Source organism: Nyctereutes procyonoides, unplaced genomic scaffold (assembly GCF_905146905.1).
Source record: "Nyctereutes procyonoides isolate TBG_1078 unplaced genomic scaffold, NYPRO_anot_genome, whole genome shotgun sequence".
NCBI lineage: Eukaryota > Metazoa > Chordata > Mammalia > Carnivora > Canidae > Nyctereutes > Nyctereutes procyonoides.
In genome coordinates, this window is record NW_026575126.1 from 39,755,461 (window position 1) to 39,779,627 (window position 24,167).

Here is a 24,167-nt window from a genome sequence, read left to right on the forward strand (position 1 = left end):
GGTTCTTCTTTCTGTGTCCTCAAGTGGTGAAAGGAGGGAGCTCTCTGGGGTCTCTTTTATGAGGGCACTATTTCCTTCATGAGGGCTCTCCCACTCATGATGTAGTCACCTCCCAAAGATCCCACCTCCAAATACTATACATCGCGGGTTATGTTTCAACCTATTAATTTTTTTGGAAGGGCACACAAACAATCTGTGGCAGTTTTTCATCATTCAATTTGATTGCCTTGCTTTATGGGGGTATATTTAGCATAAGGCATTTCCTTGATTTTGGAGAAACAGTTTAACATTTGCTATTTCATCTGTTCAGAATGCCTTGTCCTTCTCCCTGAGGGAAACCTTTTCTGAACCTTCAAGATCCAAGGCAATATTTCCCCTATGAAGCCTTTGATGATTTCTCTATGCTGAGATTCTCATTCCCTCTCCCGAGTTCCCACAGAGAACTCTTCTTTGAGTTATATATGTGATACTGTGTAGTCCGGTTATTGTTGCTTCCTCTTCTCTTTCTTCTTTGCCCTTAGGCATTCTAAAGATTGTTAGATGTTCAAGGATTACACACATAAACTATTCACCTTGGGCGCCCATAAAAAGTTTGGCTCCTGATACATATTACACATGCAAACCATTAATACTGAACAGGGGATGGGATCCCTGGGTGGTGCAGCGGTTTAGCGCCTGCCTTTGGCTCAGGGCGCGATCCTGGAGACCTGGGGTCGAATCCCACGTCGGGCTCCCAGTGCATGGAGCCTGCTTCTCCCTCTGCCTATATCTCTGTCTCTCTGTGTGACTATCATAAATAAATAAAAAATTTTAAAAAATACTGAATAGGGGAACAAAAAGCATGTGCTTCTGGAGACCCCAACCTGAGAGATATTTTAACTTTTTTAAAAAATATTTTATTTATTCATTCATTCAAGAGAGAATGAAAGAGCTCACAAGAGGACAAGCAGGGAGAGTGGCAGAGGGAGAGGGAAAAGCAGACTCCCCGTTGAGCAGGGAGCCCAAAGGGGGCTTAATCCCAGAACCCTCAGACCCTGGACCACGACCTGAGCAGAAGGCACTCAACCAACTGAGCCACCCAGGTGCCCTCTGAGAGTTCTTTTTAATAGTAACAACAATAGAAAGAAAACAACGGAATATAACAGGGGTACCTGGGTAGGGCACCCGGCGTTGGGCTTTGCTTAGTATAAGTAAACTCATCAGTAATGTTTTCAGAATCTTCTTTACTTACCTCTGTTTCAACTGAAAGAATTGCCGTATTTGATAATTTCTCTTGATAAGTGAATAATATTAACTTCCAGCTTACCTTGTCTTTAAAATTCTTATATTTTGGTATAAGATTTTTTAAAAAAAGATTTTACTTATTTATTCATGAGAGATACAGAAACATAGGCAGAGGGAGAAGCAGGGTCCACGCAGGGAGCCCGACGTGGGACTCCATCCCAGGACTCCGGGATCACGCCCTGAGCCAAAGGCAGATGCTCAACCGCTGAGCCACCCAGGCGTCCTTGGTATATGATTTTTTGCATTAATTCTCACTTTAAAAAACACTGCGCTAAAATATTCTTTACTTTGATTTCTAAGCATTTGGGGTCCCTTTACATTTCGCACTCCCACCTCCCAGCGCGTGGGTGTCGGGGTCTCCGCCAGGGGACCTCCCCAGGCTAGGCGGCCCCACACAGGCGCAGCGCGGAAAAGGCGGGTCAGGCGGTATCACTTCCGGGAAGCGCTGTACCCGCCCTCAAACGGAACCAATCAGAGACTGCGTCGCCCCCCCCTCCGTACTCTGGCCCAATTAGGTATGGGGCGGGGCCTCCGCTGGGCGCCGGCTCCGCGAGGAGGTGCGGCTTAGGTTTTCAGAGCGCGGCGGGCTGCGAACTCTCTCGTGGGTTGGGCTTTCTGCGTTGGCGTAAGTGGCTCTGAATCTTTTCCCCCCGAAACGGCGTAAAGTCGGGCTCTGGGGTAGGTGCCCGGAAAACCTGGGCAACGGGCGGGTCCCAGAGCCCGGCACTGCACCTGCCTCGGTCCCTAGGGCTCCGCCCCACCGTCCTCCCCAGTTAGGATGGGGCACAGGGGTTCAGGATGCCTATCTCCTGCTTCCACAGGCTGAGACCGTTGGAGGTTAAGGCCTGACTTCCAGTTCGCATATCCTTTCCAAAGGCGAGTTTGAGGAGCCAGCAGCGGAAAAACGGGCGTCTCTTTACTCGGAGGACCAGGCATAGCCTGGGTGCTAATTAGAAATGCATAACCTCGGGCCGCATCTCAGACTTTCCGAATCCGAACCTTCGCTTTAACCGCACGCCCAGGTGATTTCCGTATGTATCACTTGTCACTTAACCAAGATGATATCATGAAAGTGGTGTGATACAGGTAGAAACCTTTGAGAGCATAGGTACCTGGGAGTGAGCGGAAGCGCTCAGAAGAGGAAAGTAATATACACAAAGAGACACTAATCAACGTGAGGTTTAAAGACTGGAGGTTGTACATTAGGGGTGAATGCATCTATGCCATCTGCATCCCACAAACATCATTTCCAGGCAAGGAACTGACTTTATTTTTTTATTTTTATTTTTTTATTTTTATTATTTTTTTTTAGGAACTGACTTTATAATGTGAGTCGCCTGGACGACTCAGTCAGTTAAGCATCTGACTGTTGATTCCGCTCGGGTCACGATCTCAGTCAGGGTCCGGGGGTGGAGCGCCAGTTTGGGGTCCCTGTTCAGTAGAGACTTGGCTTAGATTCTCTCGGTCTCTCACCCTCTGCCCCTCCCCCTCCTCTTGTGCTCACGTGCTCGTTCGCTTTCGCTGTCTCTCAAATAAATAAATCCCTAATAGAAGGAATGTGATAACTAGTTGCCGAGATGGCTCCCAGTGATCCTGGTATTGTGTAATCCTTTCCCACATTGACTTGGGCTGATTTTGTCTTAATCCATTCAGGCTGCTGTAACAAAATACCATAGACTGTGTAGTTATAAGCAAGAGAAATGTATTTTTTTCACCATTCTGGAGGCTGGAAAATCCAGGATCAAGATGTTGGCACATTTGGTGTCTGGTGAGAGCCTATTTTCTGGTTCATAGATGGCGATCTTTTCAGTGTAATCTCACATAGTGGAAAGGACAAGGGAGCTTCCTCAGGCCTTCTGTTGTAAGTGCACTAATACCCTTAGTGAGAGTTTTGCCCTCATGACCGGATCGCCTTCCCGAGGCCCTGCCTCCTACTGTCCACCTTGGGCATTAGAGTTTCAACATGAATTTTGTGTGAACATAACCATTCTGTCCATGTAACTGTGTAAACAGATTGTTGTGGAACTGTGGAAATGTTGTGCGGAACATGTAAAAATGTTGTGTGACTGTAGGAACTCCATCATAAAAGATATTGCACCTTCCACCTTGCTTTCTTGAATCACTTGCTCTGGGAAACTAGTTAGCTCTATGGAGAAGTTGATGTGAGGAATTGAGGCTTTCTTGCCACAAGTAGTGTGAGGGTACCATCTTGGAAGCCCATCCTCCAGCCACAGTCAAGCATTCAGATGACTGAGTCTCTGTGACAACTTATCTGCAGTCTCATGACAAGTCCTGACTAGAAACATTCATCTAAACCATTACCAGGGGATGCCTGGGTGGCTGAGCAGTTGAGCGTCAGCCTTTGGCTCAGGGTGTGATCCCAGAGTCCCAGGATCGAGTCCCATATGGGGCTCACTGCATGGAGCCTGCTTCTCCTTCTTCCTATATTTCTGCCTCTCTCTGTGTGTGTCTCTCATGAATAAATAAAATCTTTAAAAAAAATACTCAGTTTGGGCATGAGTTGAGGTTACCCTGTGAGGTTAGGGTGCTGTTTTACAGGATGCAATGTCAATTTCAGGGGCACCTGGGTGGCTCAGTTGGTTAAGTGTTTGCCTTGGGCTTGGGTCATGATCCCAGGGTCCTGGGATCGAGCCCCATATCTGGCTCCTTACTCAGGGTAGCCTGCTTCCCCCTTTCCCTTTGCCTATCTCCCTGCTTGTGCCCCCCCATCAAATAGATACATTAAATCTATTTTAAAAAAACAACATAAGTTTCATACCAGTGGACAGTATCTGCTGAACTTTCTACCAACCAGGAATTAAAAAAATATTTTATTTATTTACTCATGAGCGACACAGAGAGAGAGAGAGAGAGGCAGAGACATGGGCAGAGTGAGAAGCAGCTCCCAGCAAGGAGCCCGATGAGAGACTTGATCCCAGAAGCCCGGGTTCATGCCCTGAGCTGAAGGCAGACGCTCAACCAGAGCCACCCAGGCGTCCCTATGGGGCAAGGAAACGAGAGGTAGGAGTGGGCATTACTTTTTATAATACCTAATAATCTACTTACAAAATTTTACTTCGTATCCCAATGATACTGGGCTCTGCAGAGGAGACTTGCTGGTCAATTTGGGTTCAATTTGGTGCTGGATAAACCGACCAAAAAAGAGATTCTAATATTGTTATGACTTTGAATATGACTAAAAAATAGTTTTGCTGTTACACACTAGTAGCAGAGAGGATTATGGATGGAAAGATCTCCTGGAATGGATTCTGGAATGACCACATCCTCTGATGGCAGCTAATGAAAGACTACAATAATATTATATGGCAAGGTTGTAAGGAGGTCAGATCTCTCCGACATGAAATTTTGGGTTAACTATATCAGATTTAAAAAAAACTTGAACATGGAGCACCTGGGTGGCTTAGTGGTTGAGCTGAGTCTGCCTTCAGCTCAGGGTGTGGTCCTGGAGTCCCGGGATTGAGTCCCACATCGGGCTCCCCTCGGGGAGCCTGCTTCTCCCTCTGCCTGTATCTCTGCCTCTCTCTGTCTCTCATGAATGAATAAATAAATAAAATCTTTCAAAAATAAAAAATAAAAAACTTGAACAGCCGAGATGCTGGCTAAAGACAATGGGAACATGGATTAGATTGTGGATAAGGAAAATTATTAATAACAACTAAGGGTTCATGGCTACCTGTGGATATGAAGACTACAATATGCAGTCATAGTTTCCTCTTTGCTTTGTTACATGTATATTTCTGTATTTTTGCACTCTAGCTTTCTTCTTCTTTTCTCTACTTTGTCCCTCTGTTTTACATACACATAGGATATGTAGTTATTGGTTATCTTTCAAGTTTCATTCAGAAGTAATAGAATGTCATGATGGGAACATGATTAGAGTAACTGAGATCCTTGTTATGGACCTGGATAGAGTAACTGATGGGCTTGAGTTGTTCCCATATTGTGAGAAGTATAGTTGAATTATATTAGGCTAGATAGTGTGTCTTCTACTGAAGCATAAATTAGTAAGAGGGGTATGTGTTAATGTTGTGTGTAACTGGAGAGGTGGATTCTAGTGGGCATTTTTTTTAAGATTTTGTTTATTAATGAGACACACACACACACACACACACACACACACACACACACACACAGGCAGAGACACAGGCAGAGAAGCAGGCTCCATGGAGAGAGCCTGATGTGGGACTCGATCCCCGGTCTCCAGGATCAGGCCCTGGGCTGAAGGCGGCACTAAACCGCTGAGCCACCCAGGCTGCCCCTAGTGGGCATTTATGATGCCTTTTGGCTTCCCAACTTCTGTACCCCTTCTAAGGCTTAGGTAATTTCCTATCTAATTTTCATTGAGAAAAAAAGCCAACTTCTTCCTCCCTAACAGGAAACCCAGAAGAATTTATTTCCCAGCCCCTCTTGCAGCTAAGACATGGGCATACGACTACCCATCAGACACCTGAATCCACTTCAGAGGGGGAGACCAGGAGGACCTTTTCTAGCAATGATAGCCATTGCAGCAAGATGAACTACCAAGTGCTGCTGATGGCATCCTATGTCCAGCAATAGCTGTGTTAGGCCATGAACTATGACATTGAGGCTTGATGGCAGCAGAAATAGTGATATGCTTATCAAACCAGTTCTGTGATGTGATTTGGGCCATTACCATTGGTGTGTGACCTTCTTAGCATGGTTCTCCACTTGCTCAGTGGTTTTGAAGGGTATCCATCATCATTTTCAAGAAATACTTTTCTGCTTAACTCAGTAAGACTTGATTTTTGTTATTTGCAATTAAGAATTGTTAGTAAGACCACGATATAGCCAATCATCAGAAAAGTACATGAACCATGAACTGAACACCCATTAGTACTCTGTCCAACTCATTTCTACTTCTCTATGTTTGAATTTTTTGCTCTTCTCTTTAGGCTTTGTTTCTCCATCAATGAGGCAGTCAGGAGAGAGTTGCAAGCTTCTGGATTAACATATTCAGGCCAAGTCCCCCCTCCCCCAGCTACTTCTAGAAGAAAGAAAGAGGGAGGGAGGGATGGAAAGAAAAAAGAAAGGAAAAACTTGAGAATCACCCACTTGTCTTTAGCCTCAGTTCCAGGTTCCCTAATCCGACCATGACTCCTCCCTAGGCAGGAGGTGTTGGAGTATAAATCGGGCTCCGGAATTCCATACCCCTATGACTGTGAATTAGAGGACCATTCTCACAAAACAGTGATCCATTGTGAGCCAGGAAGATACCGCAAAAGAATCTACTCTAGGAACCTGCAGTTTCTCTCTCTTTTTTTTTTAAGATTTTATTTATTTATTCATGAGACACACACAGAGAAAGAGAGAGAGAAAGAGAGGGGGGCAGAGAGAGAAGCAGGCTCCATGCAGGCAGCCTGACACGGGACTTGATCCTGGGGACTCCAGGATCACGCCCTGGGCCGAAGGCAGGTACTAATCTGCTGAGCCATCCAAAACAGTTTCTCAATCATGGCATGCTATGCTCTCCTTGATAGATATCTTCCCTACTGCCACCTTCCAATTACAGGCAGATTATCCTTTACACCATTTTTTTTTAAAGATTTTATTTATTTATTCACGAGAGACACAGAGAGAGGCAGAGACACAGGCAGAGGGAGAAGCAGCCTCCCTGGAGGGAGCCGGATGCGGGACTCCATCCTGAGACTATCCTGGACTCTAGGATCTCACCCTGAGCGAAAGGCAGATGTCCAACTGCTGAGCCACCCAGGTGTCCATACACCAAATGTTTTTAAGGATTTAGTGCAAGTGTGTAATGCCACCCCCCACCCTGCATCCCTATCTGTAAATGCATCACTAACTGTATAGAGTAAGTGACCAGATAAGAAAGAAAAAAAGAACAGGACTCCTGGGTAGCTCAGTGGCTGAGCATCTGCCTTTGACTCAGGTCCTGATCCCAGGGTCCTGGGACAGAGTCCTGCATCGGGCTCCCCACAGAGAGCCTGCTTCTCCCTCTGCCTGTGTCTCTGCCTCTCTCTCTGTGTCTCTCATAAATAAATAAAATCTAAAAAAAGAAAGAAAAAGGGAATTCATTAAGGTAACACTGCAATAATTTGTTTCTGAGGTAAGAAAATAAGACAAATCTTTTAACAATTGAATTTTCAAATCTATAAATATAAGCCCAGATCAGCAAAGTGATGCAATTTGAGATCTCAGTGAATTTTCTCTGTGTCTCATCTCTACCCAGATTGCTTTATCTGAACTAGGGGTTAGATACTTATACTTTGTCATTATTGTTCGGTCCACAGGGGCCAAGAAATAGGTGGGACAGTTACTTTCTGCTTGTCTCTAACGAGGCTCTCAGGGAATCTGGTCCCAGTGGCCATGGAAGCCACTGTAAATACCTGTATCTAATTTCCCCAAACATCCTTCTCCACAGAAGGGCTCAGGCCATGAACTTCTGCTTCTCACTCATTGAGGATCTACCAATATCTCTAATAGTCTCCAGACTTTACAGTAAAGAAAAGCATTGGTTGGTTCCCCAAAGGTGAAGAGCCCTTGATATCAACAATACCAATTTCTTCCAGGTAAGATTGGAACAGATTAATATAAATATATTTATAATATATATTATATATAAATATAATATATATTATATATATTAATGGGGTAAATTATTTATATATATATATATATATATAGTTATTAATAGGGGAAGTTCTTTGAAGAACCTCCTTTGTTACATCTTCCAGATCCAGGGAATGATAGAGTCCTGAACCCATCAGCTGGAGCTTGAGATACACTCAGTAATAACTGTTTTACTTGTCCCGGTGAGCCGTTTGTTTTTGTATTTTGTTTGTTTTTGTATTTGATAAAATTTTCAAGATTAGTCCAGTGGGACCAGTGTCATGTCAGACTAGGAGTTTGACGTTGAGGTTATAGAGACTAGGGGTGGATCCTGACAGAGAAATTCTACTATGGGTTTTATTAACATGACTACATAGCTAGAGTTTGGATTGTTGTACCCAAAGTCATAGCTTCTAGGTTTCTGAGCTCTGCTTCTGTTCTGCATCTGTGTCCAGTCCATGAGAGGGGCAAACCAGTCAAGTGTCTCCGAGTTCCTCCTCCTCGGGCTCTCCAGGCAGCCCCAGCAGCAGCAACTTCTCTTTGTGCTCTTCCTGAGCATGTACCTGGCCACCATCCTGGGAAACCTGCTCATCCTCCTGGCCATCAGCGTGGACTCCCGCCTGCACATCCCCATGTGCTTCTTCCTCAGCAACCTGTCCTTTGTGGACATCTGCTTCTCCTCCACCACTGTTCCCAAGATGCTGACCAACCACTTACTTGGCACTCAGACCATCTCCTTCTCTGGCTGTCTCACACAGATGTACTTTGTATTCATGTTCGTGGACATGGACCATTTCCTCCTGGCTGTGATGGCCTATGACCACTTTGTAGCCATATGCCACCCCTTAACACTACTCAACAAAGATGACCCACCAGCTCTGTGCCTTGCTGGTTGCTGGGTCGTGGGTCATTGCCAACCTGGATGTCCTACTGCATACCCTGCTGATGGCTCAACTCTCATTCTGTAGAGACAATGCCATCCCCCACTTCTTCTGTGATGCGATGCCCCTCCTGAAACTCTCCTGCTGACACACACCTCCTGCTGAGGTGATGATTCTTTTTGAAGCAGGGTTGATCATGATCACTCCCTTTATTTGCATCCTGGCTTCATATATCCGCAATACCTGTGCTATCCTGAGAGTCCCATCCACAAAGGGAAGATGGAAAGCCTTCTCCACCTGTGGCTCCCACCTGGCTGTGGTTTCTCTCTTCTATGGTACCATCATTGCTGTGTATTTCAATCCTTTATCCTCCCACTTAGCTGAGACAGATATAGCAGCTGCTGTAATGTTCAGTGTGGTGACTCCCATGCTGAACCCCTTCATCTACAGCCTGAGAAACAAGGACATAAAAGGGGCTCTTGGAAAAGTGCTTGCTATGAAATTTTTTCTACTTGGTAATGAAATGGGCTAAGAAAATCTTGGAGGGAACTAATTAGATCATGTATTTTTTTTTCTATTGTGCAAAACTTAGTTATTGTCATTGGTAAGAGAATAATTCTATTATGAGAATTATTATCATTATGGGAATTGGGAGGTCAAACTTGATCTATTTGCTTTGGGATAAAGATGGAAAGAGAGATCCTATACCAAATAACCTGTTACAATTGTCAGTGACCTCCAGCCCAAACCCACAATGAACATACATCTTGTTGAATAATTCTGGTTTATTAGGCTCACCAAGGAGAATACATACCATGGGCAATAGTGAGGCATGTTAGCATGTTAGTAGGAAGGGACTAAAAAAAAAAAAAAAAAAGGGAAGGGACTAGACAGGACTTACTAAAAGACTTAAGTTTGCGTGAGGTGAATTTAGTGAGGATATAAGGAATTGAGTCTGTGCTCTGGATTACATACTATCACGTAGTGGTGACGATTCTGATTGAGTATTCTGAAAATATTTTATCTAGGAGGGGCTTCTGGGTGGCTGATTAAGTTAAGCATCTGATTCTTGATTTCTGCTCAGTTCCTGATCTCAGGATGGTGAGATCAAGCCCTGTGTCGGGCTCTGCACTCCATAGGGGGTCTCCTTGAGACTCTCATTTCTCTCTCCCTCTGTACCTTCCCCCTCACCTTGCCGCGCTGCTTACACACACACACTCTCTCTCTCAAAAAAATTTAAAAAATACTTTAGGAGGGAAGAGTAGATTAAGGCCAAAGCTTTGATTAGTGAAGAAGTACCAGTGACTCATATCAGACAGTGTAGGGGAAGGAGTTTGGTCATCTCTGTGGCTTGGACAGTGTTCATATTTTTGTGTTCAGACATAATTATAGTCTCTTTTTGCCCCGATCCTTAACAGTCACAGAGTAGCCTTGTGTGGTACTGATATTCTGCGTGTTCATCAGGAGAGCACCAACCTGGCTGTGGTTAGGGCTGTGAATTCACCTAGCTGTGAATACCAGGAAACTCCTGGGTGTCAGGGCTGATTTCTCTTTCTCACGACAGAGACACAGAGATAGGATCACATCTTACTGGAGGGCCAGAGTGGTGTTGGGGCTGGAAAGAGAAGTGTTCTTTTTTTTTTTTTTTTTTTTTTTTTAAAGGAATCTTTTTTTTTTTTTTTTTTTTTTTTTTTTTTTTTTTTAATTTACGATAGTCATACAGAGAGAGAGAGAGAGGCAGAGACACAGGCAGAGTGAGAAGCAGGCTCCATGCACCGGGAGCCCGACGTGGGATTCGATCCCGGGTCTCCAGGATCGCGCCCTGGGTCAAAGGCAGGCGCCAAACCGCTGCGCCACCCAGGGATCCCGAGAAGTGTTCTTTTAGGGCTCCCAAGAACCCTCAATTTTGCCATGCATTAAAGCTAATTATTTTTTATCTTACCTGAGCTTTCTGTGTCACATAGCATTAAAACAGGAATATGGGTAAGTTAAATAAGAAATATCTTCCAGGGATCCCTGGGTGGTGCAGCGGTTTAACGCCTACCTTTGGCCCAGGGCACGATTCTGGAGACCCGGGATCGAATCCCACGTCGGGCTCCTGGTGCATGGAGCCTGCTTCTCCCTCTGCCTAACTCTGCCTCTCTCTCTCTCTCTCTCTCTGTGTGTGTAACTATCATAAATAAATAAAAATAAAAAAAAAGAAATATCTTCCAGAATCTCAGTCATGTCAATCAACATCTTTTTTTCCACCCTGCCTTCAATTTATGTCAGTACACTAAGATATTTTACATAATTTATATCTTGGTTTTCTACAATACTTCTTATAATAAAGCTTTTCTAAATTGCCATGTAATCTCCATAATTTTATTTTACTGGACTTCTATATTTCCACAAGTTGTTCTAGGAAAATATGCTGACTAGTAAGTCAGCTTGTAAAATAAAACACAGGGCAGCCCCAGTGGTTTAGCGCTGTCTTCAGCCCAGGGCATGATCCTGGAGACCTGGGATGGAGTCCCACATCAGGCTCCCTGCACGGAGCCTGCTTCTCCCTCTGCCTGTGTGTCTGCCTCTCTCTCTTAAATAAATAAATAAATAAATAAATAAATAAATAAATAAATAAATAAATAAAGTAAGTAAGTAAGTAAGTAAGTAAGTAAATAAATAATATCTTAAAATAAAAATAAAACATAAAGGGGTTGCCTGGGTGGCTCAGTGGTTGAGCGTGCCTTTGACTCAGGGTGTGATCCTGGAGTTCCAGGATCGAGTCCCACATTGAGCTCCCTGTGAGGGGACTGCTTCTCCCTCTGCCTATGTCTCTGCCTCTCTCTCTGTCTCTCATGGACAAATAAATAAAATCTTTAAAAAACTAAAACAAAACATAAGGGAAATATATTTAAAAGTATGAGAAAATTAATTTCAAAAATGATTGTAGAACATAAAAATCTGACCAATGTATGAAACAACTGGTTAAAACATGAACAGAATGCCCTGGATTTTGAGGAACAAAGAAGAAAATAGGATAGTGTCCCTTAATTTCAGAGAGATAGGTAAAATGACATCTTGTACCAAAACAGAATTCAGAATCAGAGTATGTTTCTGAGTTTAATTTTTTTTAAAATTTTATTTATGATAGTCACACAGAGAGAGAGAGAGAGAGAGGCAGAGACATAGGCAGAGGGAGAAGCAGGCTCCATGCACCGGGAGCCCGACGTGGGATTTGATCCCGGGTTTCCAGGATTGCGCCCTGGGCCAAAGGCAGGCGCCAAACCGCTGCGCCACCCAGGGATCCCTGTTTCTGAGTTTAATGTGAGATTTTTATGTTTATCATATTTATGTATTGATATGTTTGCCTAATGGAATAAATGGCAGCATTTCAATTTTTAGTCTTTATATCCAAAAACTCTTCATAATAATATGGAAAATACCTGTTCCTTGAATTTTGGTGGTTTTTTTCTTTTTTAAGATTTTATTTATTTATTCGTGAGAGACAGAGAGAGAGAGAGAGAGAGAGAGAGAGAGAGAGAGAGGCAGAGACACAGGCAGAGGGAGAAGCAGGCTCCATGCAGGGAGCCTGACGTGGGACTTGATCCCAGGTCTCCAGAATCACACCCCAGGCCAAAGGCAGCACTAAACCGCTGAGCCACCAGGGCTGCCCTGTTCCTTAAATTTTGAAAGAAACCATCCGCTTGGGGCACCTGGGTGGCTCAGTCCATTAAGCCTCTGCCTTCAGCTCAGATCATGATCCCAGGGTTCTGGAATTGAGCCCCATGTTGGGCTCTCTGCTCAGCAGGGAGCCTGCTTCTCCTTCTCCCTCTGCCCTTCCCCCTCCTGTGTGCTCACTCTCAAATAAATAAATAGATTAAATAAATAAATCAATCTTTAAAAAACCCACTAGGTTTTGTTTCATGTAATTTGGTGCTCTGTTGTTAGGTGCATATATGTTTATAATTGTATTTATTCCTGTTTTATCCTTTTATCAATATAAAATTTATGGGCATAGACTGTTCATAATGTTAATCTTAAAACTATCATTTACCAGCAAAAGTGGGTTTATTTGGGAATAGGAGTGAATTGCAATTTGGGACATGCAAGGAATGGCAAAACCATAGGCAATCCGGGAAAACAAAGCAGAAGACTGCTCTTTTATAGAGAAAGGTGGGGAGTTTGGGAGGAGCTGTTATAAGCAGAGAGTAAACTGGGAGTTCCATTGTGTTGTGCTTCCTCATTGGCTGAGTTGTGACTCTCTGTCATTGTCTGGGTTTGCTGGGCCAGTAGTAAATCTTTCTTCTCCTGCTGAGGTAGTCAAGTAGTATCTACTCACAAGGCATCTCTTTCTGTTGGGTTTGTAATTGATGAGGAGTGGTAGGGTGTGAGAGCTTCTCCTCCTGGACTCCTTACTCCTTTTATTTATTTATTTTTTTTCCTTACTCCTTTTAAAGTGAAGTTTCCTGGAGTGCCTGGGTGGTACAGTCATTTGAGTGTTGGATTCTTGATCTCAGAGTCCTGAGTTCAAGCCCTGTGTTGGGCTGCACTCTGGGCATAGAGCCTACTTAAGAAAAAAAGTGAAGTTTCCTTTTATTAATTTTCACAATATTCTTTTAGTATTCTTTTCATATCCAAAGGATTCATAGTAATGACCCCTTTTTCATTTCTGACAGTATTTGTGCTGCTTGTCTTTTTTTATTGGTTAGCTTGGCTAAGGGTTTATCAATTGTATTGATCTTTTCAAAGAACCTGCTTCTGATTTTGTTGGTTCCCTCTATTGACTTCCTGTTTTTAATTTCATTGATTTCTATTCTATTTTTTATTATGGGTTTTCTTCTCTTCACTTTGGATTTAATTTTCTGTGCTTTTGTGGATATCAAGATAGAAACTAAAATTATTGATTTTAGATCTTTTTAAATATATGCATCCAGTGCTATAAATTTCCCTCTGAGCATTGCTTTCACTGCATCCCACAAGTTTTGATAAGTTGTATTTCCATTTTCATTTAGTTCAAAATGTTTTTAACTTTCTGGAGTTCTATTCTTTGACCTGTTATTTAGAAGTGTGTTGTTAAATCTCCATAATATTTTGGTATTTTCCAGTTATCTGTTATTAATTTCTAGTTTAGTTTCACTGTGATCTGAGAGCATACTCTTTCATGGCCTTGATGTGGTCCATCTTGGTGATATTTCACATGCACTTGAGAAGAATGTATGTTCTGCTAGTATTGGATGAAATAATCTATAAATGTTCAGTGAAGTGTCAGAATTGAAAGTGAAATTGGAATGGGCTCAAGAAAGAATGGAAAGAGGATGAGACTCACCCTGCCAACTAAGATAAAAGTTTTATTTCTTATTAGCTATATAATATTCATTTTGGTTGCTTGATTTTCAGTATTATAATATCCTATTTTTTTTTGTATTGAGAAGATAAATTGGTGGGCCACAGTAATAATTTTAACACTGCCACAATAGATGGATGCTATTTTTCCCCTTTTGCCAAGCCAAACATTTACACACACACACACACACACACACACACACACACACACAGAGTTCATTTAATAGACCCAAAATGACATTTTGTTCATTAAATGTATGATTCTTAGATTACTAGTAAGCCTGAAGATTGTTTCATACCTCCTGTAGCCATTTATCTAAAAATTATCTGTTCATGTCTTATTGGACTATCTCCTTGCTGTCCTTCCTCCCCTATCTCATCCATCTGGTCTCAGTTTAAAGGCCATTTCCCCAGAGTCCTCTCTGGAAAGTCCACCTTTAACACTCTTCTAGAATCCTTTCCTTCCTAGCACTTGTCAATGTGGGGCTGTGTATGTATTTTTGATTGTAAAGATTTTCTATCCCCCTCCTCCCCCACCTCCCACTCTAAGAAACTCCATGGGTGTGTTGCTTCCCTTTATAGCTCAGGACCTTGTTATACATCTTTAGGGGATGTATACCTTTGATTTGTAGTTGCTACTGGAATTGGATATCTGGTCTTTAAGATGTTCTAACTGGCCCTTGCTGCTCTATTGGAAAACTATCCGTGTACGCTTACTGTTCTTCATTAACTGGTTGTCAGCTCCTTATTGAGCACCTCTTTGAGGTGCTGTCCCTGGGCATCTTGGCTCTGAGCTCAAGGGCAGGGGTGAGAAACATTCATTCTGTTCCAGATCCTCCAGGGTCCAGGGGTAGGTGCAGGGAAGTCAGGCAGCCCAGGGCACAGATGGCACCTGTGAGGAGGGGTTTGTGTCATGAAGTATCACACGTGGACAGGCCTCAAGGACTGTGTGGTCAAACCCTTGCATAAGGGACAGAACAGACCCCACCCTCTTCAGTTACTGCCTAGCAGCCAATTACCCTTTGTTTCTAGGCATGATAACCAGGCAGACACCAGCCAGTCTTCTCAAGAAATAAAAGAATAACATTGCTGGCAGCCAATTTTGTCCTTGGTTTTTAAAGGGTACTGTAGGCTTGAAATACAAAGTCAATAAAGGCCACACACACAAAAACTATCCTTTAAGTGTTTGAATTAGGGCTCAGGATTGAACTATATCATCAAATGTCCTTCTTTTAGTATGCTTTGAACCAAAACAAAGCTTAGAACATGTTTAAAAAATAACAAAAAAGGAGAAACAAAACTATTATTTGTAGATGGTATAATTTGGACCACAAATTATACCAGAACTGAGAAATTACTGAAAATTAACAACATTCAATGGAGGTGGCTAATTTCACATATATAATTAAAAATAATTCCTATGTAAGAATAGTAATCAACTAGAAAAATGCAAGTAAAAAACTATTTACAATTACAAAACTGTACAGAACTTACATGAAGAAAATTAGAAAAATTTATTCAAGAATATGATACTTTTTAATAAATGGAAAGGCATGTTTCTGATGGGAAACAAAATTTATAAAGGTAGCAAGTTTTCCCAATAGTTTATAGGATTAACTTATTTCAATCAAAATACCAATGTAAAACTTTAAGAAACCTAAAAGAAAAGGAGAAATTGATAAAAAAAAATCTTTAAAATAACACACCACAGGATCGGTTCCGTGAAGGCACCGCTGGCCCTGCCTCTGGGCAGACAAGTCAGGAAAGTCTGGGTATGAGGTGATAGAGAACAAATAGCCATGGCAATGAAGACACTGGAATCTCATCTCTTTGAGATCTCATCTCTTTGAGGGGCAATGAGAGCAAGCCACTGGAGACAAGTGATAAAAATAAAACACTTTGCTTGTGAGGTAGTGACCACCCATTGCCAAGGGTCTGGTGACTGCTTCAAGGGAAATTAAGCACATGGTAAGGTTATTGACCAGTCATGGGTCTAAGCCAAGGTCTTCCTTCTCTTCAGGCTCTTAGATTTCCTTTGTAGCCAGGTTTTCTTCTTGGCTCATCAGACCGACAGGATTCTGAAGAGCTTTTCCAGTATTGGGTCTGGGTGGCTGGGCCTGAGTGATCCAAACTTCTTTTGGCAATGGAAAGGCATGAGAGAGCTGTCTGAGCAATAGCTGGGCAAAATAGAGTAAGAACAGTAGACATTTATGTTGTGAAAAGTATTCATGTGAAAGTTACTTTTCACTACAAAATGCAAATGTTGAGATCAACTGTTAATTTAGATCACATAAAAATGACAGACTTTGACATTCAAATGCTGTATTTTCCTATATTCCAAAGTAAACAATCCCTTTCAACACTTAAGCTTTAACAGGGTATTCTTAGAAGGTTAAGTGAATTGCTAATAGAAGCTGTTGGCATAACAAATCAGTAGTTTTGTTCTTTTAGGGGAACACTGTTCCAGATAAGGACCTTTGCATTATTTTTTTCTCAAGTGTGAATTCCTATGTGTGTGTGTGGGGTGGGGTGGGGATGGATACACTTTCCGTACACGAGTCACTCTGTTCACCTTGCAGGTGAGTGGCCTCCAGACTCATGTTTGAAGCCTTTTTTGGGAAAGGAAATCTGTGGCCTACACACTGTTGTATAAGTTCACAAAAGAAAGCTCCTTAATCCAGAAAGTGTGGATGCTGAGGTATAGCCCTTGAGGATGTTTTCCCCTGTGAATTTTCTAAAAATTTGAGGTTTCAGCCAAGATGGGTATTTGTCCAATTTTGGCTATAATGAGGTTTTCACATATCTGTAATCTTTTCAGACAGCCTGGGAATTCAGAATTCCTTATAAAACATTTCGGGTTGAGGCAGGATCATCAGACCTTTCTTGATCCCATTTCTGCTTTCCAGTCTTACATGCTGAGTGGGTTTTTTCATGCCGGGTACAGTTGGACAGCCGACCAAATCTTCTCCCACATTTTTTGCAACTATACGGCCTCACAGCCTCATGACTCTGCATATGAAGCACAAATTGTTTGTTCCCTGGGAAGGTTTTCCCACATTCTAGACACTTAAACATCTTCTCTCTTATATGGATTCCTTCATGGCGACTCCGATGAGAGTTTTGACGAAAGTGCTTCCCACAATGAGAACATGAATAAGGTTTCTCTCCTGTATGGATTCGTTCATGTTTATTAAGGTTTGTTTTATGATTGAAGCTTTTCCCACAATGACTACAGTCATAGGGTTTTTCTCCAGTGTGAATCCTCTGGTGAGAAATAAGGTAAGAACTATCATTAAACTGTTTCCCACACAGTGGGCAAGTGTACCATCTTCTTGTTCTCCGATTTCGGGTAAGTGCAATCACATTGATATCTACATATTTTGAGAGTTCCTCTAGTGGAGTGTCATTTTCAATGGTAACTAGAAGATTTCTAATTTTCCTTTGCTTTGGAAAAGATGTATTTAGTCTTTCTTTATGGAAATATGGAGACTGCTCAGAGACCACAGAACAATCTACTTCATTACAATCAGAAGCCTTTTCTCTATGATTTTCATTCTCTACAGTTTCCTTCTGAAGATCTTCACTCTCAGGATTAACATCATTGACTGTGGAAACAAAGAGAATTTAATAACTTTTGAGGGATGTTATACCACTCAGGAAAAAACAAGTTAAATTTCTCATCAAACAGCAGTGTGGAATATATGACTGATAAATCTATGAATATGAGCACACAGTCTTTTTTTTTTTTTTTTTAACAAAATGAGTGGGACTACACTGAAAGATTTCATGTTTTCCTTTCTGACATAGGCACTAATTACTCACCAAGTACATACTCATATTCTGTGTAAAGCACTGAGCTTAGGACCATGGAATGAAGGACATAAATACTAAAAGGTACCACTCATTCTCTTTAGAAGGCTAGTAAGTGAACAGTAAGATGAGTTACTTCTAGGTTTTTACTACATTAAATATTACGATATATAATTAGATACTACTATAATATCCTATATAGGGAAAAACTGGAAACGATTCAAATGACTAAAAATAACGAAGGCATATCACATTCACTCAGTGGATGATTATATGGGCATTAAAGTGATTACCACAAGTGACAAAACTAAACTATGGTAGAAATAAGTGTGGTTTCTTTAGGGGAGGAATGGGAGTTATTGGGCAGTGGGCACAAGAGGGACTTCTCGGGTGCTAGGAATAGTCCATTTGAGTGGTTAGACAAATGTACACATTTTGTGAAAATATGAGGTTGTACACTTATGATTTGTAGACTTCTGTATTTGTATCTTCAAAAGTCTGTATAAAATAACAGATTATAAAGACTACATAACAGGGGTGCCTGGGTGGCTCAGTTGAGATGCCTTTGGCTCAGGTCATGATCCAAGGTCTTGGGATCGAGCCTCAGGTCAGGCTCCCTGATGAGCAGGGAGCCTGCTTCTCCCCCTCCCTCTGTCCCTACCTCCCTATCCCCCCCATCCACTCACATACTTATATGCTCTGCTCTCTCAAATAAATAAATAAATAAATAAATAAATAAATAAATAAATACTAGATAACAAAGTTAAAAAAAAAAGTATTCTGTGAAAAGGTGGAACGACAAGGGATCCTCTGAACTCTGGGCAACTTGCTGAGAATAAAGGGTTAAATCAATCATTCTATATGTGGCTGACTACAGCCTAGAATATGCATCTTTGCTGGACTTCACAGTTTCATACCAATAGGCATTTTCTGTTTCATTTACTCCTTTAGGTAATGAAACACTGGGTCAAAGCATATGGCAATATTTATCACAGCTCTTGACAAAGACTGCCTACTTCTTTCAAAAGAAGCTGTACCAATTTTAAAACTGCTCGATCTCGGGACTCCGGGATCACGCCCTGAGCCAAAGGTAGATGCTCAACTGCTGAGCCACCCAGGTGTTCCTGAGCTGAGACTTTTATAAATTTAAATAAATTCTACATGCTGCAAATCTTAATCCCTGTGTCAATCACCCCTAAAGTAAATATTTAACTGAAGTCTTCTGTAACTCCACAACTTAAAACCATAAAAAAGTATCAGTCTTTCAAAATCTGATACATTTTTAGGGGCACCTGGGTGGCTCAGTCTGTCAAGTGTCTGCCTTGGGCTCAGGTCATGATCTTGGGGTCCTGAGGTCGAGCCCCGATCAGGCTTCCTGCTTAGTGGAGAGTCTGTTTCTTCCTCTCCCTCTCCTCTCAACTCATGTCTCTCCCACTAGCTCTGCTCTCTCTCAAATAATAAAAAATCTTTTTAAAAACCTCAAAAAAGGGGATCCCTGGGTGGCTCAGCGGTTTGGCGCCTGCCTTTGGCCCAGGGTGTGATCCTGGGGTCCCTAGGTCAGGTCCCGCATTGGGCTCCCTGCATGGAGCCTGCTTCTCCCTCTGCCTGTCTCTGGCTCTCCCTCTCTCTCTCTGTGTGTGTCTCTCTCATGAATAAATAAATAAAATCTTAAAAAAAAAAACAACCCTCAAAAAACAAAATCTGATAAATTTCCTATTTTCTAGCCATTCCTTTGACTTATATTTACATTTAACTCTTAATACATTTGGAGCTTAGTATCACACTGTATGTTATTGTTTGTAACATGTCTAATATTGGTAAAAATCAGCCAGAACATCCTTTTTAAAAGTTTGACTCTAAAGTAAAAAAAAATAAAAATAAAAAATAAAACATAAATAAAAGTTTGACTCTGCACACTATAAATAAATTTGAAGGGCTTCAATATCTTCATATGACTTTAGTTTTCCCATTTAGGTTTATGTTTCTCTAATACTTAAGAATCTTTTTTTTTTTTTTTTTTTAATTTACGATAGTCATACAGAGAGAGAGAGAGAGAGAGAGGCAGAGGCACAGGCAGAGGGAGAAGCAGGCTCCATGCACCGGGAGCCTGACGTGGGATTCGATCCCAGGTCTCCAGGATGGCGCCCTGAGCCAAAGGCAGGCGCCAAACCGCTGCGCCACCCAGGGATCCCCTTAAGAATCTTTTATATTTACCAATAAAACGTGGCTTACTATTTTTTTTAAAGATTTATTTATTTATTTATTTATTTATTTATTTATTCATTCATTCATTCATTCATGAGAGAGAGAGAGAGAGAGAGAGGCAGACAGACACACAGGCAGAGGGAGATGCAGGCTCCATGCAGGGAGTCCCACGTGGGACTCGATCCCGGGTCTCCAGGATCAGGCCCTGGGCTGAAGGCAGTGCCAAACGCTGAGCCACCCGGGCTGCCGTGGTTTACTATTTTATAGCCTTTTTGAAAGACAGCTTCTATCATTTTGTCTTAATTTAAGAACTTATTGTTATACATTCCCTACCTACTTTATATTAAAGATGTTTTTGTTCATTCTTTTAGATTTTCTAAGTACAAACCATACTTTGTTCCCTCCCTTCCGGATATTTATACTAATTTTTTAAAAAATATTTTTAAAAAAGATTTATTTATGATAGGGAGAGAGAGGGGCAGAGACACAAGAAGAGGGAGAAGCAGGCTCCATGCCAGCAGCCCGACGTGGGACTCGATCCCGGGACATCAGGATCGCGCCCTGGGCCAAAGGCAGGCGCTAAACCGCTGAGCCACACAGGGATCCCCTAAAAAACATTTTATTTGAGAGAGACAGAGACAGAGATAGCGAGAGAGAGAGCACAAGTCAGGAGAAGAGGGAGAAGGAGAAGCAGGCTCCTTGCTCAGCAGGGAGCCAGACTCAGGGCTCGATCCCAGAATCCTGGGATCATGACCGGATCCAAAGGCTTAACCAACTTAGCCACCGCCAATATTTATTCATCTTAACCTTATGTCCTTTTGCTTCTTCCAGTCAAATATTAATAGTGATAGCAGATTTCCCTATTTTGTTCTCTTTTTTCCCAAGATTTTGTTCATTTATCTCAGAGAGAGAGAGAGAAAGCACACATGAGAGCACATGAACAGAGGGAGAGTAATGATAGGAAGCAGGTTCCATGCCCTTTGTGGAGCCCAACACAGGGCTTGATCTCACAACTCTGAGATCATGACCTGAGCCAAAGTAAGAGTTGGACACTCAACTGACTAAGCCACCCAGGCGCTCCAGCATATTAATTTTTAAGATAAACATTTTTAGGAACTAACATATGGTTTATATGGTTTATATGGTTCAAAAGTCTAAACATGAAAAGGTCTTACTCTAGTCCCTGTCCCCCATTCACTGTACTCATCTCCCAGATAGGTACCAGTTTTTACTAGATTCTTTTTTATTCTTCCATTGTTTCTCTAGATGATGGATTTTCCTTTCTCCTCTCTTGTATCAAAGTAGTATACTATATATATGTCTGCTACTTGCTTTATTTTGATCATTATTTCTGGTGCAGGGCAATTATCATGGTATGTTGTGTGGACACATCATATTCAACTAGTCCCCTGCAGAGATACTTGGATTGTTTCCAACCTTGTGTTTTAACAAACAATACTATGATGAATAACCTCATTTGCATATTATTTTCAATGTGTGCTGTTATCTGTAGGTTAGATTCTCAGAAGTGGGACTGTTGGATCAAAGGCAAATGCATCTTTAATACTGGTAATTAGATTTTCACATAGAGGGAGTGTATCATTTTGCATGTCCACCAGTTCCAACAACCTCACCACCAATGTGTTAAGTTTCTGATTTCTAGAAATCTGATAGATGAAAAAAGATGGTAACTTGGTAGAGATTTAATTTGCATTTCTAAATATGAGTAGGGTTGTACACCATGTGTTTATGGGTCATTTGTATTCCTAAGGGGCTTTTTCTTGGCGTGCAAAAGTAAGGTATGATTCACCAAATGGCTGAATTGTCCCAACACCTTTATGAGTCCCTTCTGCTCTGATGCTCTTTTCAGTTTTCCTGGTTACTTGTTATTTATTTTTCCATTTGAATTAGACAGGTTGTCTAGTTCCAGGGGGAAAAATCCTACTGGTATTGTTAAAGGAATCACATTCACTTATTTCCTAAATCAACTTGGGGAGAACTGACATTTTAATGTTAAATTTTCGTAGTCAACACCGTATTTCTTCCCACTCATTCAAATCTACTTCTGTGGTGCAGCCCCGGTGGCGCAGCGGTTTGGTGCTGCCTGCAGCCCAGGGTGTGATCCTGGAGACCCCAGATCGAGTCCCACATTGGGCTCCCTGCATGGAGCCTGCTTCTCCCTCTGCCTGTGTCTCTGCCTCTCTCTCTCTCTCTCTCTCTGTGTCTCTATGAATAAATAAATAAAATGTTTAAAATAAAAAAATCCACTTCTGTGTTCTTTAGAAGTGTTTTTGAAGTTTTCCTCATAATTTCTGCATATTTAAGTTTATTTATAGGTGTTTAATATTTTTTGTTCCTATTTTATAACTTCTAAGTGACTGCAGGTACAAAAGCTAATGATTTCCATATAATTCATTCCATTGCTTACTGAATGCTCTCATTTATAATTCTCAGATATTCTAGGGTTTTCCAGTTATAGAATTGTATCATATGTAATAGGCGGTTTTATCTGTTTTTTAAATTCTTATACATCTAATTTCTTTCTCATTTACCTGCCCTGGCTAATACCTAAAACACAGTATTAAATAGTAGTGATAGCGGGCTTCAATGAGATAGTTCCTGTGTCAAACACACATTTATCCTCCTGTGTCAAGGATTCTCTTATGATTCCTGTCCCTACAAGGTTAATTCCTTACACTTTTCCCTTTCCAAACTACTTAATATTACTATTTAAAATGTCAGCTATATGCTGATGACTCCCAAATCTCTGTCTTTACGTGTGAGCCCCAATTCCTAATGTTCAAGTGCCCAGAGAACAGTCTCATTTTATTTCCTACTGTGGATTCAACCTCATCTAAAATCAAATCCATCTTCTTCCAAACTCTGCTCCTGGGTCCAAATCCTGTCTTAACCTTGTCCTAGAATGCAATTGTGGTTCTAATTCTAGTGGGAATGCCTGCCAATGTTCCCATTAAACAGATGTAGGCCATATCTGTTCCATTAAGGAAGTATCCATTAGTTACTATTTTGTTAAGTGTTCTTCTGAAGGGGTTTTTGTTTTGTAAGATATCTTTTCGATAATTGTCAGAATAAGATTTTTCTCTTATTATAAAAGAGATTAATAGACTTTTTATTATTAAATTTTTGCATTCTTGGAATAAATCTTACTTTATGGGATCCCTGGGTGGCTCAGTGGTTGAGCGCCTGCCTTCTGCCCAGGGCGTGATCCTGGAGACCTGGGATCGAGTTCCACATCGGGCTCCTTGCATGGAGCCTGCTTCTCTCTCTGCCTATGTCTCTGCCTCTCTCTGTGTCTCTCATGAATAAATAAATAAAATCTTAAAAAAAAATCTTACTTGATCATGACAGTTTTTTATCAGGTTGTGGTATCTTTTTTACACTAATGGAAGTTTTTCTTTTTCTTTTTACTCTGAAAGTTTTCATAGCATTTTAAATGGTCTAGTTTTTAAAGATTTGTAAGAATTTTCTGTGAAATCGAGGCTGGTTCTTTACCTGGGTGAGGGCTAGGGATTTTTGACAATTCCAGTTTCCTCTTTGGAAATTTATCTATTTCTGTTTAAATCTTTCTACTTATTAGTTCCTCTTTTTTGTTTTTTAAGTTTTTCCATTTTTAAAATTTATTTGACAGAGAAAGCAGCAAGGGGAGCAGCGGCAGAGGAAGAAGGAAAAGCAGGCTTCCCATCGAGGAAGGAATCTGACGTGAGCCCGATCCTGGGACTCTGGGGTCATAACCTGAGCCACCCATATGCCCCAGTTCCTCTATTTGTAACTTATTGATTTCTAATTTTGTATTTGTTAATACTTTCTTCCTGCTTTGCTTTATCTTATTGTTTTCCTAATTTTGAGCCAGAGGCTTAACTGCTTTCATTTTTCTAAATTATTATATGTTTTTACAGGCATAAATTTTCTTCTGAGTAACACTTTAGGTTATACTATAAATTCTGATACAGGGTATAGTCTAGAAAAAATTACAACTTAAAAAAATTATCATATTTTTAAAAGATTTTATTTATTTGACAGAGAGATAGCAAG

General features: G+C 41.3%; 2 protein-coding genes across 3 annotated transcripts in view; one reads left to right on the forward strand and one right to left on the reverse strand.

Annotated features, from left to right (window-relative positions):
• Positions 1 to 4,228: 4,228 nt before the first annotated feature.
• On the forward strand, positions 4,229 to 10,387 carry LOC129519769 (olfactory receptor 1F1-like). Its single transcript, XM_055340631.1, is given in 5 exon segments — positions 4,229 to 4,305; positions 7,706 to 7,853; positions 8,019 to 8,096; positions 8,349 to 8,741; positions 8,743 to 10,387. Coding segments are annotated over 2 exon segments (954 nt in total). The 5' UTR covers positions 4,229 to 4,305; positions 7,706 to 7,853; positions 8,019 to 8,096; positions 8,349 to 8,351; the 3' UTR covers positions 9,307 to 10,387.
• A 5,258-nt stretch (positions 10,388 to 15,645) lies between these two features.
• Positions 15,646 to 24,167, reverse strand: part of ZNF200 (zinc finger protein 200) — a 15,093-nt gene continuing 6,571 nt past the window's right edge. For both annotated transcript variants that reach the window (XM_055339562.1, XM_055339563.1), the window contains exon 5: positions 15,646 to 17,704. In XM_055339562.1, coding sequence (XP_055195537.1) covers positions 16,941 to 17,704 — 764 coding nt within the window. In that variant the 3' untranslated portion in view covers positions 15,646 to 16,940. The remainder of the gene's footprint in view (positions 17,705 to 24,167) is intronic.